Source organism: Apis laboriosa, unplaced genomic scaffold (assembly GCF_014066325.1).
Source record: "Apis laboriosa isolate Shangri-la unplaced genomic scaffold, ASM1406632v1 scaffold68_cov148, whole genome shotgun sequence".
Lineage (NCBI taxonomy): Eukaryota > Metazoa > Arthropoda > Insecta > Hymenoptera > Apidae > Apis > Apis laboriosa.
Window position 1 is genome coordinate 866,381 of NW_025224135.1, and position 19,003 is coordinate 885,383.

Below are 19,003 nucleotides of genomic sequence, written 5' to 3' on the forward strand. Positions count from 1 at the left end.
AAACATTGAAGAATATTCTGATAATAATAGTTATTACTAAGTAAGTACCATACACTTATAAAAATAACATTCATATATATTATACGAAAATAAAAAATTACGAAATAAATATTTTTATTAGACACAAACACCAATTGATTCGAAATGATATGAAGACACTATTCACTAATAAAACACGGCTGAACCATTGTTTGACGGATCGTCAATAATGTCGAAATTGGAAAAGGGAAAGCAAAAATCATCTATTATTGAGAATTTGTAAATATATTTGTATATACAAATACGTATACGTAATCTGTATAAAGAGAGAGATGTAGAGTACTGATATTAAAAGTACAACGCTACTCAAGACATGCTCGGTGAATGAGAATTTCTTTCGAAATTGGCCAGTAGTCGGCGTTGCAGATCACATACTAATGTATTCAAGAAATAATTATGTACATTAACAACTTTAACAAATTCTTTATTTTCATAAAAAAGCAAAGATATTTTGGGACACAACTGAAGATATATTACAAATAACCATTTACAAGTTTTATAGCAGATATGTATGTATAATATTATTACAATGGAATAGTTTTACTAAAGATCTGTTTCTGTTTATACTGCCTTCTTAATGGACGGGATGAAGATATCATTGAAAGCTGTATTATAATCTTCGACTCCGACATTTTATTGGTATGCCAGTTAATCTTTTATTTAATTAATTGATTAAATAATGCAAAACTTTAAAAATGTGTCTATTCTGCGATGAATGATTATTGGCATTAATGTAAATATATTTCTATAATGTAAGTGATTCTAATATTTATTCATATTTATTCATAATGATTCATAAATAGTTATAAGTTTTTGTATTTTATTTTAAGATTTTAGAAATTAGAGTTTTAGAAATTAAATTAAGATAATAATAAAATATTTTTCTAAGAAATTTATAAAATTTTCGAAGATTTCAAAACGCCGAGCAATAATTTATCGTAATTTATTTATTTAAAATTAATAATGGTTTTTCATTTTGAGTTTCATTTTAGTTTTTCTTTCTTTTACTTTACTTAAATTACAAATAGCAAAAGAAAGAAAATTCGTTTGAAATTAAAATGAAACAAAAACAACATAACGATCTAGTCAACAAGTGATAAAGATTTAAATATTTAATGCGAGAATCAAAACATATAGATAATCTAGTCTAAAAAAAAGAAAAATATAGTCATGATCTAGTCAAAATCGAGTAATATTTATCTAATCATAAAATATATATTATATTCTAGTCATTATTTAATATTCCAATTGGTGCCACGAATCAACTTCGAGACAATTTTTTTAAAATTTCCTTGTGGATTACTACTAAAAATTAAGCTGAAAATAAATTACAAAAAGTATATATTTAGTTTAATTTCATGTAGCATCAACGAGGCTGTGTACATATTTTCTCGTGTCTTTTTGTTTCTAATCACACCATATTTCTAGTCATTGCATTTTCAATTAAAACATAGATATTATAAGTTTCATTTCATATTCCTCAAAGGATATGCAGGCCACATATGAATGCAATTTGGAACTTTTTTCAAATAGTATCTAGTCATGTAAACATTTGTTCATATATTTATATATATTTTCTCAAACAAATATGTGTGGATGCGATGCCATAAAAAAGTTAAATTGCAAAAATATATTATACTCGATTTTTATAATTTTAAAAAAATTAAAAATAGTTTAAAAGTTGCAGTATATATATATTACTTAGTCATATATAGATTAATATTTATAATATAATTGATTAATCTATTTATTTCGGGAAACGTGCCAGTAACTTACATTATGCCATTATTATATAGAGTTCATAAAAAAAATTTTTTATTAATGAAATATAATTTCAACTATATAAAACAAATAAAATTTTTACAATAATTTATTTCACAATCATTTTTTTAAATTAATATATTACTAATGCGATTGTCGGCAAAAACAAATATTACCTACATAGAGTATTGATAATTTTAATATTTTTCTAAACTCATACAATTTGATGAAAAATTAATTAAATCCATAAAAAAGTCCTATATGGCAGCTTTAAAGATAAAATTAGTATATATTTTTCATTAATTTCAAAATAATAAAATTATTAAGCAGAAATATATAATAAATTAAAACAAATCATATATTTTTAGATAAAAATGCGAATTTGTAAAAGTATTACGAGGCTGTGTTTAATAAATAAGAAAAATGATATATTAATTAATATAATTTTCATTTTTTTTTTTTTAAGTTAGATATCTTTATTAGTACATTTCGATAATATCCAATCATAAATATACCGACTGAAGATAATATATAATATTTAAATTTCACAATAATTTTATTTATTTTGAAATATTATAACGACAAACTTATTTATTATATTACTTACTCTGTACAGCGATTATCAAAAAAATTTTATTTAAGTTAACATAACTATATTATTAAGAGTGGCATCTAGTCAACAAATCCATGGACACTAACTCGAACAGTTTAATCCAGGTATCCAAAAGAAGAAATAAAAAAGCAAATTAATTAAATGAACAGTGTTAATTAATAAAAAAAGAAAGAAAATAATTCATATACATTTTATAAATTTTACAACATTTTTTTTTGTGCAACTTTTTTTTATATTTAACTTGGCCAACTTAGTAGAGTATATATGATCTCGGTCCATGGATAATAAATCTAGTCTACGATATTCTGAAGAAAGCGAAAAAAAAATCAAGATTAAATCCAAAATATAATTAATAATTAAATATATATATAACTTAACTTAAAAATATCTTATCATAATTTAAAATAAAAATCTTTATCATAGTTTATAATTTAATAGCAAGATATACTTTATAAGTGTCTTACGTATGGTAAATTATATATTAAAGTAGATTTTATAAGATAATTTATAAAATATTTAATGAACTAAATTTGTAGTATAAAAATTTAGAATGTAAGTAAGATAATTATACTACTTGTACTTCATTATATTTTTTTTTTTATTAATAATTTATTAATAATAATTTGCTGTGTTGTGTGCTGTATGTTTTTGTCAAATATTTATTTATCAAATATCTAATATGGTAATATATATATAATTTTTTTGCATATTTATTGACATTATATTTGTGTGTCGTATTATTTATATATATTATTATATATATTATTTATTATATATTATTATATTGTGTGTGTGTATTATTTTTATATTATATTATTAATAATTAAAATTATAATCAATAGTTTTGTTCTCAGAAATTATGATTTCAATTAAAATTCATAATATCCATCTATATTAATAATCATATTTTTGTAATTGGTATAAACAATTTTAATATAAAAAATTAATTTTTTTTTGTAATATCCAAATATCGAATAAAATTTTAAACCTCAAAAGCATATTTATTTATTTTTGGGTTATTGCCATTTTCCTTGTTACATTTTAAGTAAGTATTACAAATAATTTAAAAAATATATATATAATACTATACTAATATTATACTTTTATGAAATTTTGTGTCATATAATTAAAATATCGATTTTTAAAAAAAATTTTATTAAATTCGTTACTTAAATTAAAAAGTTTTAAAATTATATATTATTGTATTTTTATTTTATTTAATGAATCAAATGAGATTATAATATATATATATCATTATTTATTAAATCATAATATAATCAATATAACAAAAAAATAGAACTCAATAAAATTTATTTTTCTCGAAATAACTTTATTTATTTCGAATTGTTTGGTTATGTGAAAATTGTATATATATTTTTTCGAATTTAATAAAATAATTTCATAAAATTTAATTAAAAAATGCAATTAATAATACAAAAAAATGATAATATTCACGATTATTTTTATAAATAATTTAATATTTTTCATATTTAATTTCTAAATATTATATAATATTATTGAAAAATCAATAAATCAAATTATTTTCTAACTCCTCTAATATTGATAAAATAGAATTAAATAAAGTTATAAAAAATTTAATTAATAGATAGTTTTTAGACTTTCTTTTAACATAGAATTATAAATACTTATTGAATTAAAAGTTTCTTTTTTTATTGGATCATAATTACCACGTTCTTTTTCTTTGGTAATAAATTCTTCAATATTTTTATGTTCTTTTTGCAATTTTTCTACATTATTTTCCAGTGCACTAACTTGAACATATATATCATTATTTTCTAAACGTTGTTTTATTTCATTATATTCTGATTGAATTGTTTTAATCTCTTCTTGTTCTTTTTCTTGTTCATGTTTCAATTGTTCACATTCTGCTATTAATTGATCTTGTTTTAGTGTCAATTTAGTTTTCAAAGTATCTAAATCTTCTATAATTATTGACTTATTTTCTTTGTCACTCATTTTTTCATTAAACTCAGCAAATTCTGCTTTAAGTTTTTCTTCTAATATTTGCATTTTATTAAAAATTTGTTGCAACTTTAAATTTTCTTTTGTTAATTTTTCAAAATTATAATCCTTGTTAATATATTCATATTCATTGAAAGATGGTAAACTATTAAGAATAGCCATTTCATCATTTCCTATAAAATCAATATCAATATTTAACATATTCGAAATATTTTCTAAATATTCAACTATTGTATTCTCTAATTTATGCAATTTTTTAGTTTCATCTTCTTTATTTTGATCAAAAGAACTCATAAATTGTTCTATAGTTTCTTCTCGTTTACGAAGCTCGTTATATTTAATTTGTTTTTCAGATTGAGTATCTTCTATATCTGCTTCTAATTGTTCAAGTTTTTGTTCTGTTTCTTGAATTTGTTTTTTTTTTTCAGATAATTGAGCTTCAGCAGCTGCAATATTCATATTATCTTGCTTAATTTTCTGTAATAATTTTTCTTTTTCTTCTTCTGGTGAAATTCTTTGTTTCTCTTCTTCTTTTAACTTATCTCTTTTTTCTTCCATTTCTATTATTTTAAGATGTAATTTAACTGCTTCCTGTTTCAAAGGAGATAATGTTATTTCTTCTTCTAAATAAACTTGTTCTTTGTATAATTCATCCAATTTTTGTTGCAGTTCATTTGCTTTTTCTTCCACTTTTATTTTTTCTTTTAATAATTCATCATATTTTTCCTTCATATCAGAATCCATACTGTCTATAAGTCGTTCTGTTTTTTTCTTTTCATCTTCTAATTGTTTTTGTATCTTTGTTAGTTTTTGTTCTAATTGTTTTCTTTCTTCAAACATATTTTCAATTCTTGATAAAATTTCTTCATTTTTTCTAGCAAGTTTTTCAGTTTCTTCTTCAATAATTTCTTTTCCAATATCAGATGTCATTTTATCTACAATGATATTATAATCAGCTAGTTGTCCTTGCAAAGCTGTTAACTCCATAGCCAAATCTTTGGCTCTTTTATCATAATGCAGATAAGTAGCTCTTTCTTTAGTTTGATCTTCAATATCTTTCATAATAACAGCAATTTCTTGATTTAATTCTCTAATTTTTAATTGCATAAGTCCATTATAATATCTTTTATCTTGAATTTGTCTAAAAATAGAAAATTTAAATTAAAAAATAACAAAAGGAAAAATTTGATGTTTAAGTTATTATTATCACAATGATATATTTTATTTTAATTAATAACTAATTTAAAAAAAAAATTAAATATAAAAGGAGAAATTTACATACCTAGTCATTGATAAATTTTTACCAGTTCCAGGTCTAAGACCTGCCACTCCATGTTGAGTGATTGGTCTTTCCAAAATATTTATATTCATTTGACCAGACAAAGGAAATGCAATATTACATGTTCCAGAATTATTTGAATTAATTGTATTTAAACGTGAATTACCAGTTGATACTTGATTGAGCGCAGCAAAGGATGATGGTGGTCTTGCCAATACATTTTGACCAGGTGTGCCTGGACGAGTATTCCCAGAAAACTCTACTGATTCATTTTTTGTTCCTTTATAAAACCTTTCAAATTTATTTTGTAATACAGCAGTACTAGTTTGTGGTCTTTGCATTATATTGATCTATTTAAAACACTTTTTTTCTTTATTGAAAATATTTTTGATATGAATTAGAGTAGTAGTTTGCATAGATATTTAATTAGTTGGTACTGTTTAGTTAAAGTACATTATAACCCGTTTGTTTTCTACTTGGTTGTCATAGAAACTAATTCATAGAATCTATATAATTCCAAATTAATTTAGATATAAATTATAAAATTATTTACTTTATAATTTATATATAATTATACGAAAAAAATATAATTTTAAATGATACTATAAAATTACATTATATTACAAGAATCTGTATAAAAAATCAAGACATAGAATAAATCTAATTTTATGTCCAATGTTTTAAAATATCGATTGCGCAAAAAATCAAAATATTTTGTGCGATTTACAGCGGTGAATTATATTTTAAAACAAAAATTATTGAAATCAATAAATTTTAAAAATAATTTCTTTGACACATTCTTTGAAATATTCTTATATATTATATTAAGATATTATAATATAATATATAAGATATATAAGATATTAATATAATAAATTAATTATAATTTAATACTTATTGATAATTATTAATAAATTTAATAATATTAAACTTTAATATTATTAAATTTATTTAATAGTACATACATATTGCATTATAAATGTTAACATTTATTATTTATTACAAATAATAAAAACATTAATTTAAAATTTTTACGAGTTTTAATCATAAATTGCCAATAAATTGGGCAAGCGAGACAATAAAGTTATTTTTTATATGCATAAATTTTGCAAAAAAGATATAAACAAAGAAATCAGATAGTCAGATAAGAATAGAATGGATAAAAATATTGAAATAAGTGCCATCTTCAGAATATCAAATGAAACAGGAAATGCATGTATGAAAAGAAAAGGAAATAGAGAGAAAAAGAAAATATAAAAAGAATTAAAAAAAAAATATAAAAAGACAAACGTTATCTATTGAAATTCAAAAATATCTCTTTATATCTCTGAAATTCAAAAAACAGAGTAAAGTAGAATAAAAATTGAGAGTGCCATTTAAGTGTTTTTAGAGAAATTTTAAAAAATGATGAAATCCAAAAGATGGCGCTGATTGTCAATTCTTATTCTATTTCATTCTCCTATTCTATCTTTTATTTCATTTGCAAGATTAGAGATGACACTGATTTCAATATATTTATTCTTTTCTCATTTTTGCTCTATACTTGTTCTTGGTATGTGATTATAGATGGTAACAAATGTCATTTCTCTTTCAAAATTATAATGTAATTTCAATCTTTAATGTAAAAATATATATATATATTTTACAATGTATTTCTAAAATGATAAAACAATATATAAGTTTTGCGGGTATTTTGATATGAGCATTTTGACGATAAAAAATCATTTAACGATAAAAAAATATTTTTTTTTTATTTGTAATTTTATATTAAAATTTAATTTCAATTTTAATCATTATTAATGTTACAATCTTATTCCAAACCGAGCCTTATGAAAATATCTGTAATTTTTAAAAAATAATTTACTTTATTTAATACATTAATTTATTTTAATTAATTATTTTTCCTTATTTTATACTTTATCTATATTTTTTACTTTGTCGTTATTGATCTTTATTAAAATAATTGATGAAATGAAAATTCAAATTTTTAGTTTAATGAAAGAATGGAAGATGGCAGTAGGTTGTCGTTATCTCAAATAAAGTAGTTGCTAAGCAACAAAAGTGACGCGGCGTGTTAGCCAAGTGGCAAAGCACGATGGTGACGGCGACGACGATGGTGACGGCGGTAGCGACGCCGGTCCCCCCAAACTCGAATTAATATACGGGAGTCCAAGAATATCTTCAGTGTGCCTCGGGATAGCCAGAAACCAATCGGCGTTACCACAGTAACCCGCGTTGCAGCTAAGTTCCCCGTGGCATCGCGATTCGTCCCGTCGACATATAAACGTCCGCCACTTACTCATTTTATACACGTTCGTTCACATTGGCATTTCTTTTCAACTTGCCTTTTCTTTTGCCTTTTCCTTCTCCTTTCTTTGCTCAATAGGCCGTAGTTGTATGCACGGCTGGCCACATGTACCTAGTGATAACACATCTAGTGCAGATCATAGAAAGGTATCAACGCTGCCCGATAAACCGGTTTTACCGCAACCAAGCGGTGACCTCCTCGTGCTCGAGAATGTTTTAAACTGTGACAAATATTTTGTGCTCACGTTCATAGAAACTGTTGGCTTGTACATACGTGAACACGAAATAACAACCCCAGAGTTGTTTTGAAATCGAGACGCCGTTACTATACTGCGATGGACGAAGAAGAAATTGACGGCGTGAAGTCGCCCATCAAAAGGCTTGGCTCCACGCGGAAGCTGCTTGTCTTTAATAGTAAGTTGTAACCACACATTTTTTATTTTTTTCTTTTTCTATTTTATTTTCTCTTATTTTTTACGTATTGCTCATTTATATATTTATTTTTCTTTCTTTTTATTTATAAAGAAAGTTAATTTTTTTAATTGGTATATTTTTTATCAATCGTAAATAAATAATTGTTTATTATAATGAGCAAAATTCTTATTTTTATTATTATAATAATATTAATATTAAACTAAAAAATTAAAAATAATTTTTTAAATAATTTTTTATCAATGAAGTTTTTTATTTATGAGATTTAATTTACAAAATTATTAAAATTTATTTTGAGACGCTATTGTTATCATATCCTTTAATAAAGATATAGATTTAACTTTTTGGTTTGAAATTTATTCGTTGCATATTTAAAAGTTGATTTATTTCGATAAAATTTGTTTCATCGTCCATTGGGATATTATAATTCGATTAACTGAAAAAATGCAATTTGTTTCATTCATCCATCGATAAAATAGTGAATATTGTTTTTTTTTTCTTTTTTTTTTTTTCTTTAATATAAAAAACATTTTTTTAACATATTTGATGTATTAGGAATGTGTAAAAAAAATATAGCAACTATATAGTTAGCAGATGTTAGAAAATCTCATAATATACAACCGACGATACATTTTAAAGAATGACACACTGTGTCGATGTTTTTATGTTGAAGATGCTGTTTATTTATGCACTTTTTTGATCTGCGATGTTTTTGTAAAAAAAAAATTCTTATTTATTTTTTTATTACAGCATTGCTCAATTATTATTATATATCAATAATAAATATTCAAAAATAATAGAATTATGTTTTCATATCTATTATAATAAAATGATCATAAAATTTATGAAACCTAAGAAAAAAATTTTTAAAATATTAAGTTTTATAAATTTACGATATTACAAATTGTCATTATCAATTTGAAAACTATTGCATAACCAAGAAATTATTATATTTTTTGTGAATGTATTCGAAAATTGCGATTTCAATTATCAGTATATTATTATATTAATATATATTTATATTAATGATTAATTTTATGCTTTGTATAAAATTATGATCTTAAAATTCTTAAAAAAAATTTTCATTATTTTGATTATAAAATTTTGTTATAACAATATATAATTTATTAGTAATCAAGTTTATAATTTATCTTTTAACATTATACATATATTATGTATAACATTATACATATATACATTTATACATTATACATATATATATTTATTATAATATTTAAATTTTTAGAATAAATTTTAATTAGTTAATTATTAATAACTTTATTAAGGAAAATCTTTGCAAATATTTGAAAGTTTTGAAATGAACGAAACAATGTTTCACTTGATCAATGAACGATCGTTATTCGATGGAGTAAATGAGGTGCTTGCACGTCTCTCGATTGAAATGTTGGCGCGTCGCATTTGAAATTGCTTCGTCTGCATATTAAAAGTCGTGAGAAGTAACAGGGATAGGTTTCACGGTATTCTACATTCTATATTCATGCAAAAATTCTTATTTATTGGATTAAATATATCTCATTTTTCCATCTAAATATGTAATTCTAATAAATCTTCTAATTCTTCTAATATAATTATTAATTATTCTTCTAATAATATATATAATACTTTAGTATAGTTTTATTAAATTAAAAAATAAATTTCATTATACTTATTATTATTATATTATTAAAAATATATTACATATTATTATTATATTATTAAAAATATTTTTTTTTATAAATATATCTCTGACTTAATATCGTGAACAAAATAACAATGCTTTTATAATTTTTAAAATTATTTAATTTCGTATCAATGTATCCTAAAACATATATTCATAATCTATTTGATTAAGAGTTATCAAAAAAATATACATCGGATGCCCATCCCTGTTTCCGTTTACAAACTTTCAAGGTTGTTTTTATTTTATTTTAACGCGTATTCCATCTCCATCCCCTCTATTTTCCTCCCACTATGTATATAATACCTCCCCCGTTGAACACGTTCACAGAGTACACTTTCAGATACGAACGTCTATATATTCTTTCATACTGTGTAACGCATGCGCACATTCTCATTGTTCGCCGCAACTCCTTCCATACGGTCATGCGTGACTGCGTCGACCGTTTCCTCTATGCATTTTGATTTTTGTGTTTATATCCATATGGTTGCAACATTGGATGTTTTAAAATCGATCTTAGTGACCTATCGTTATATAGAGTTTGCCAATAAAGTTAGTTGATAAATATGCAGACTTATTTGTTGAATATTTTAAGATTTTATAAATAATACATATAAAAATAAAATTTATCTAATAACTCGATATGCGATATATATATATATATGTATATGTCGCTTTGATTAATTATTATTAATTGGCATATAATTTATTCATGTAAAAGAGATAATGAAAATAATAATTCCTCAGAAATTATTATCAAAGTTTGTCATTTTATGAGAATATCTTGAGATATTTACATTTGTATAAACATTTTTTAAAAATATATTCACATTAATTTATAATATAAATTTAAATGTTTAAAATAATTTTTTTATATAAATTTAATAAAAATATCACACTTAAAAAAAATATGATATAAATTGACCAGAAAAAAAATCTGAATAAAATATAATAATAAAAAAAAAGATATTTCCTGTTTTGTGCAACAGATGTTTTTACGAACAGATCATTTTTAAAATGTCAAAGAAGAGTATCTATTTCACTTAGTGAAAGATATATGTATCTTCTTTCACATGGATATTATTGCAATGACGCATTTTATTTAAATATTTTTTAAAAATTATATTTTTAATATTTATTATCACATAATTGAATATATTTTTTTTTTTACATTTATTATTAATCAAAGCGAAAAGAATAAGAAAGAGATATTTTGAAAAATAAAAATACAAAAAAAAAATCTTGTTAAAAAGAAATTATTTTACTATTTTTCAAAAATTTTCATTGATATTTTTTATTTTGATTTTCTCGATTTACAAATATTACGAATTTTGGTTTGAACCTTCTAAACTGCTGTCGTAGAACACACGCCCGACAAAAAAATTACAGAGTATAATTTTTTTACGTGCATACATGTGTAACAAGGCTATTCGTTTTAATTCAGCTTATTGATGAAAAAGTTCCGTCAGGGTAAAGAGAAGGAATTACAAGGAAATAATACATTCCCCATCTATATCATTGTTAGATTAATTGTGGCATGTGTAAATTTTAATCTAGATACATGATGTTAATTATTGAAGTAAGCCTTTAATTGAGATAAATCATTGAAAAAAAAATTGAATAATTTCATCGTGATAACAATTGAATGTCATGTATATAAAATATGGATATATTTATAATTTTTTTTTTTTTTTTCAAAAAACAATTATGTATGACATAAAAATCACAGTTAATTCGATAGATTTTAAACCTGCAGGATTTGAAAATGTCACGAGTTATTCAGAATCACTAACAGAGTTCGTTAACGAAATAGCAAAGCAATTGCAATGGGATTATACTACTGACATTTAATATCGTATAAGAAATAATATATACATAAAATACAGTTTAAATTAATATTATTTATCATAGATTGATAAGATGATTTCATATTTTTGATATCGAAAAAAAAATATAAAAAATGGAATTTTAAAAATTTAAATTTTATCAGTAAAAAATTATAAAAAAATAAAATAATATTAAAAGAGTCAGAATCGAATTTTTAAAAAATGGAATTGTTTGAAAATATGTACAATTAAATTTATTATAATAGTGTGCATATGATGATTTATATATTTTTTAAAGTTTTTTTATATTTTACTTTACTAAAAAATAAAAAATAAAAAATCGTATAAAAAAATTCTTTTAATTCATAAATAAATTTAAAAAGTTGACGACAACTTTTGGATAGGTACTTGATAAGAAGGCCAAGTGGTATTGAATTTATATGCTTATCTGGATGAAGGTCGCGAAACCCCGAACGATCTGTGGCTTTAAAATAGCGATACTACGTAATGATCACATGAATAGAGTTCAGTTTTAGAATAGTACACGCTGAATGAACTTTGTCTACTATAATTATCTACCAATTCTGAAATGTTTCTTATTAAAATTAGTAAACCAGTAATAAAAATTATAGCTACTATATTATAAAAATAATTATAAATATCAAATTGTATAATTATAAATATCAATTATATAAATAGAATTAGTTAATTTAATTTAATATAATAAATACTATAAAAATAATTTATGTTGTATAAATTTTCATGGGAAATAATTTAAAATTTAAAAGAAGAAACGAGATATTGTCGACGATGCTTACCATAAGGTTAGCGGCATCAATGAAATGGCGCGGTATCTCATTGAACCACTTGGCTGACTCAGCCAATTGCGAGTATACTAAGTTCAGAGTGCATTTTTCATAAGTGTTTTTTATGACTTTACAGATTTAAATTTACGTGATTATATCTTGAAAACAAATATACATGAAAAATAACATAAATAAAATAATACCATTCAATTTATTTTATCGGTCATTTGAGAATAAATTTAAATGATAAAATAATTTAGTAAAATAGATATTTTTTGAAATATAATATTCTTCTTATATAAATGAAACTTATATGATCGTGCAGATATAATTTCTTTTTTATTTCTATATGAATGTAAAAATAAAAATTTATTGATTGAAAAAAAATTATAAATAAAAATTTATTGAATATAGTATATAAGTATGATAAAATCGATTTGTATAATTTTGTGAAAAGGAAATTTAATTATAATTTGGAAATTAGGTAACAGATGACGCTGATTGTTCTATATTACGTAAATTTCATTTTAGTAAAATAATATTAAAAAAATTAAATTTAAATGAAAAATACTTTTTATTGCTATATTGAATTTATTTTGTTATATTTTTATAAATAAAAAAAAATAAAACACATATTGACTTGTAAATTCAGAATTTAATAGTTGATATAATCTCTAAAATAATTTTATTTAAAAAACTAATAGTGTAATTATATATGCATATAAAGTATAATTTTTATGCTTTATTTATCATTAATTGTGTTATTTATTATTTTTATAAAAGCTTGGAATGTTAAAAATTAAAAATAGATAAAAAAAACAATTTGAATATGTTTTTTTTTGATCAAAGAATGAAGTAAGGGAAGAAGAATGCAGAAAAACTAACAGTGGTAGCAATCTGATGATAAACTAACCCGATGGTAAGATGATCTGAGTGCCCTCGAAGTGGCCGATGAAAAGCAATTTGTTCATTTAGTGCCGAGAGTACATGACCCTATGAGCAAATAAGATCCACTTTTATATCAAGTATAATCCTTCTTTACTGCACTCTTAAATTTATACTTTTTAAAAATGAATATTTACCAATTTTATAACATCAATCAAATTATATTTCTTCGAAAATATATATGAATTATATAAAATAGATCCTATTAAAAATTGTAAAAATCATAATTATCATGATATGAAAAATAATTAAATCATTTTAATCATCATTTATTCTGATAATTGAACAAAACATGATGAATTTTATTTTAGAGCTTATTAATGAGTTTTTGATTATTGATTTTTGATTACAATTATTTTGTAATTGTAAGAAAAATGATCAAATAGGTTAGTTACAAATCTCGGTCGGTCAAGTGGCACGCATAACTGAAATATAACCTACCGAAAAGATTAAGTATTTGTTGACTAAACAAAAACTACGATTAAGTAGATTACCTCTTATGTTGTATAATAAGTGTATATCGCGTGAAATAACCGCGGCAAAACGAAGAGTGATGCGTTTCCACGTGATGAGACAACGAGTAGGCAGAGACAGGACAAGCGGACGAGAATACGCGCGTAGAGAGTAACGTATATATACATACACGGTGGACACGTGCACTCCGTTTGATCAGAGTCACAGTCACGGTCACGCTTCGAGGGTTGGACGAGCCTATATAGAACACCACGGTGGGAGACCCGGTGTACAACGTATAACCATGCAGTTAGAAAGACGAGGAGAGAAACAAAAGCGGTGGCGCGAGTAACCACTCATTGATTCCCCTACCAACGGCGCGGTCATCTCTTTTGCACCATTTTGCTTCACTTTATTGCCATTATTTTATCTCTTTTCCTAACGTCTCTTTTCTGCCTGACATCTCATTAACTCTCTTCCTCTTCAAATAATGGTTATCTCGTTCGTTTTTTATCTGTCTCTGTCGCTCTTGCACGTTTATACGATATATGATGCTTTCCGCTCAACGCTTCTACAACGGTATTACGCGATTCAGTTGATTTCGAAACGGTGCATCGAGAGCGCGGAATTTCTCTCGTATATATAATCGGTTTCCTACAAACTCGTCCCCTTTTCCATTTACAAGTGAAACGCTTTCAATGTAGAAAGTTCTCGACGATTCTGCTTCGAGTATTCTTTTTTTCGTTTTTTTTTTTTTTTTTTCTTCTTTTCTGCAGTTTCCTTTTGCACCAGTCTTACGATTCGTTCTTCGTATCGCAGAATTGTCATATCTACTACTGTGAGAATCACCGTTTTGAGGACGTGCCAGTGCTTCACAATGGGGAAAGCAAAATGCGCCAAGAAATAAAATAATCACACTCAAGTGTTCCATTTTGACTTTTCTTCGCCATTTTGATTTTTTATAATCCAATTTTCTATAAGCAGCTTATGTTTTACATATTATTATTCTTCATAATATTTTCCTATTTAATCTTTCAATTTTCAGTTTTTCAAAATTTTGTAAAACATTGATATTATTCTCTCAAATTCAACGTCGAAAGTTGTTTCTACACTTTCTCGCACTTTTCTTTTTTGTTTAAATCTCTGATAAATTTAGATAATGAACGGGAGATATAACGTGCCAACATTCCATGCCAATACAATGAACATTTTATCATAACTGATCATGCACGAAAATACGATAATGCATTATCAACAATTAGAAGCATGTAAGCTATATTATCATGCAATAATCAAAATAGTGTATTATAAGCTAAAGCTAATAAATTTAAATTAATAATAACTTTTTTACGCATAATAAAAATCAACAATGAAATAAAGAACAATAATATATGCAATTTTTATTTCATCGAAGAAATCTTTAAAAACCTTAAAACATCTTTATGATCTTAAATTTTATATTACATAAAGAAAAAGAAATAAGAAAATTCAATTTTGATCGAGTATCGTATTTTCGAAACACGATGGTAGAGATCGTTGCGCGGTCTGCCTAAAGTCATCGGCCAAGGTATATATATGAGAGAATCTTCTGCGCGTTCCCGGAGTATGCAGGGGGTGGCGAGTCGACAGATCGAGAGAGAAAGAGAGAGCGCTAGAGGAACCGGTGTGTATGTGATGTGCTGCTGCTGCTGCTGCGACTCTTCAGTGTGAGAACGAGAGAGAGAGAGAGAGAGCAATGATAACCGATGAAGAGATGGAAGAAAGAGTGAGCGCGCAGAGCGAACGCGAGAGAAGCACCGGTACAGAACTGAGTGACAGAGAAAGGAACAGAGGGATAGAAAAAGAGGAATGGACAAAGAGAGAATGAGTGTAAAGGGAGGGGAGGCGGCGTGCGCGTGCGAGAGAGATAGAAAATCCGGTTGCCTGGCGACGAGCCATCTAGTTCGATCCCAGCCAGCCGACCAGCCACCCTCTGGGCGCAGGAGCAACGAGAAAAGGCGACTACCTTTTGCCTTCGTTTCCTTTTTCTTGTCATTCTTAACTTTCTTCAATCGCGCCTTTGTTTCCCTGGTCTGGTACATAATGAAGAATTTTCTTGTTCAATCCTTGTTCTTTTTTGTATTAACAGAATAACGTAGTGTATGAACGAATATCGGTGATAGGTTTCGATTAATTCGGGAAGAGAAAAGTGCACACGTTTCAAGGCCGAAACGAGCGGTCGGTTGGTCGATCGGTCGAGTGCGTTGCGTGTAAGCGCGTGTGATGTGTTGAATGGTGAAAAGATCGTTTTGAATAGTGTTTCGTTTTGTCACGAAAGGATGAGAATGGTTCTTGAAATAGAGAATCATCGTGGAGGGAGGCAGATATAAAAAGAAGAAATCAAGAAACGGAAGAAGAAAGAGTGGTCCATTATCGGAGACAAAGTAAACGGTCGAATCAGAGAAAGACACATAAAGACACGGTGTGTGCACATATGTATATAGTGAATATACACACATGTTCGAAGAAATAAAAGGGTATTTCGAGATGATGTGAAATTGATAATAAGATGATTCACGGTTTTTATCATAAGATGGAGATCAATCAAATTTTCAATATTGTTCTTCGATGGAACATTACAATAATGCGGAGAAATGTTTGCTCGAAATAAAAATGTGCACATTTTTCAAGTTGTTAGGGCATTACGATAACTTGAATCCATGCCGATTAATCGAATCGTGAATCGAATTGATTCTACAATTGACAAAAAAGAATTAAACTGTTCCGGTAATGGTGATACATCACCAGAGGAACTTTCTACGAAGAAGTGCGAGGATCTTATCTATAGAAATAATCTTAGAAATTTTATGCGTTTGATCGAATCAAGTTTCGCTCCAGATAACCGCTGAACGATAATATTAATCGATAATCAACGAAAAACTCGACTTTACTCGATAATTTATATATATTTTAGGAATATTTTTAAAAAAGAACAGAGGCAAAAGGTGGCCCATTGAAAGAACTTGCCAACTATAACGGATCTCGTGTCTTTTTTCATCCTGTTTCCCATCTTTCTTCGTTACTCTTGTTACTCTCCCTCTATCCTTTTTACTCTGTCCCTCCCTCTTCCTCTCTCTCTCTCTCTCTCTCGCGCGCGTTCTTGCTCTTGCTCGTTACAGCCGATCAACGCGAATCGAGACCTACGCATAGTCCAGCAATATGTTCCAGTGCATTATTCAGCAGAGGAACGGATGGATTCATCCTTATAATCCCGACACTAAGGACGTTCTTCCAGGTATGGTTCATTAGATTCAAATGCGTTCGCTTTTTTTTTTTTCTAGAAGTAGTTGGAGATGAAAGCATCACATATTAAGTATATAATAGTATGATCTATATTTTTTCTTTAGTAATAATTCGATAAGTAAAATAGAGCAATAGTTGTTTAATCTAACCTATGTAGCTAGTTATTCATTATTCTTTTATGTATTAATCAAATTGTTTATGTTCAAATAATCATTATCTCAAATATTCTGTAGGATGCCATCATTCCTCTTCATTGTATTCACATAATCTCTACATATTATTTAGGTACATTGATTCCATTGATTTTTTGTTTCCATTGATTTTTAGATATTGTACATTTTGGTTACGAGATTTTTTTGTGCATTATATCATTCCACAATTTTGCTATGATACATTCACACAATGTGTGCGTTATACAATACATATTGGAAATTCTAGATAGGCAAGGACATTTAATGCCGGTGTAGAGTTGTGCGAACATTCGTTTAAATGTATAGAATTTCTCGTCAAGTTACTTGGAACCTTAGAAAAGCGATGCAATGTTGAGTTATAAAAAAAGATCTTATTGGATCAGCATCATCAAATAAAATATCAATGAATAGAATTTATTTATATTTATAATGATATTATATAATTCAGAATATATATATATATATTTGTTAGAAATAAAAATTCTAATTAGTTGATTATAAAATATTAAATGTAGAAGCAAATATTATTTTTTTGAAAATCTTTTAAAATCTTTATTAATCTTTTGAAAATATGTATAATTAATTTTTTAAATTTCACGTCTTTCATCTTACGGCTTAATAACGGAAGTCGAATTATTAAATTATAAAAAAATTATCTGAAATCTTCGAGTATAATTAAATTTTAGAATCAAAAGAGTTTGATCGTAAGTAATCGCATTTAGCAAGGATAATTACGACTTTCATTTCGAGCTTTGTCTCCGTCGTTTCTTTTGAAGTGATTAGGAGGAACATCAAGATATGTTCTTATGGTCGTTTCGCGCTCCTGCTATTTCTTTCTTTTACTTATGTATCTGCCTCTTCTTAGAGTTGAATGCACCGCAAATGGTATTCTTGATTCTTTGTACCAGTGTATGTTTTTTTTTGCGTCGATTGGATTCTCAGATTAAACGAAGTTTTCTATTCGTCGCTACTTATCTTTTCCCTTACATGTTAATTGGAAAATGCCAATGCCGTAGAGTGAGAGATAAATAGATAGATAGATAAATATGAGAGAGAGAGAGAGAGAGAGAGATTGTTAAATACATGACGTAGAGTAAATTAATATGAGACTGTATTAGCATTATTTGATTAAATTCATTATTTATTTGTTACAAATAAATAAATGCGATTTAAAAATTATTATTTAAATATTTTATCTTTTTTACTTTATTTAATAATAATTACTTCTACATTTTACAAAAATACAAAAATTTGTATTTATCATATTTAATTATCTAACAAAAAAACAAAGCTTATAATTTTTTCTGAAGTCAATGTATTATATTAAATATTTGTTAAAATTGAAAGTCAATTATTTATTATAATTATCTTATTATGAATAATGAAGAAAACAATGAAAAATTGAATC

General features: G+C 25.4%; 2 protein-coding genes across 16 annotated transcripts in view; one reads left to right on the plus strand and one right to left on the minus strand.

Annotated features, from left to right (window-relative positions):
- Window positions 1–2,533: 2,533 nt before the first annotated feature.
- Window positions 2,534–6,765, minus strand: LOC122718799 (intraflagellar transport protein 74 homolog). Of its 2 annotated transcripts, XM_043944137.1 has the most exons (4): window positions 6,641–6,765; window positions 5,679–6,025; window positions 4,102–5,537; window positions 2,534–2,718 (listed from the first exon to the last, which is right to left on the minus strand). In XM_043944137.1, exons 1-4 carry the CDS (start codon window positions 6,662–6,664, stop codon window positions 2,594–2,596), a joined length of 1,932 nt encoding a protein of 643 aa, XP_043800072.1. In that variant the 5' UTR covers window positions 6,665–6,765; the 3' UTR covers window positions 2,534–2,593. The 2 variants fall into 2 exon arrangements, with proteins under 2 accessions (XP_043800072.1, XP_043800073.1); XM_043944138.1 differs by lacking the exon at window positions 2,534–2,718 and having other exon boundaries at window positions 4,013–5,537.
- A 1,126-nt stretch (window positions 6,766–7,891) lies between these two features.
- LOC122718892 (SLIT-ROBO Rho GTPase-activating protein 1-like) overlaps window positions 7,892–19,003 on the plus strand; it is a 37,960-nt gene continuing 26,848 nt past the window's right edge. For 2 of the 14 annotated variants that reach the window (XM_043944274.1, XM_043944284.1), the window contains exon 1: window positions 7,892–8,396. In XM_043944274.1, the coding sequence (XP_043800209.1) occupies window positions 8,318–8,396 (79 nt within the window). In that variant the 5' untranslated portion in view covers window positions 7,892–8,317. Of the gene's footprint in view, window positions 8,397–14,729; window positions 17,397–19,003 lie in introns of those variants that run through there. The other 12 variants (XM_043944286.1, XM_043944285.1, XM_043944282.1 and 9 more) reach the window with 11 other exon arrangements.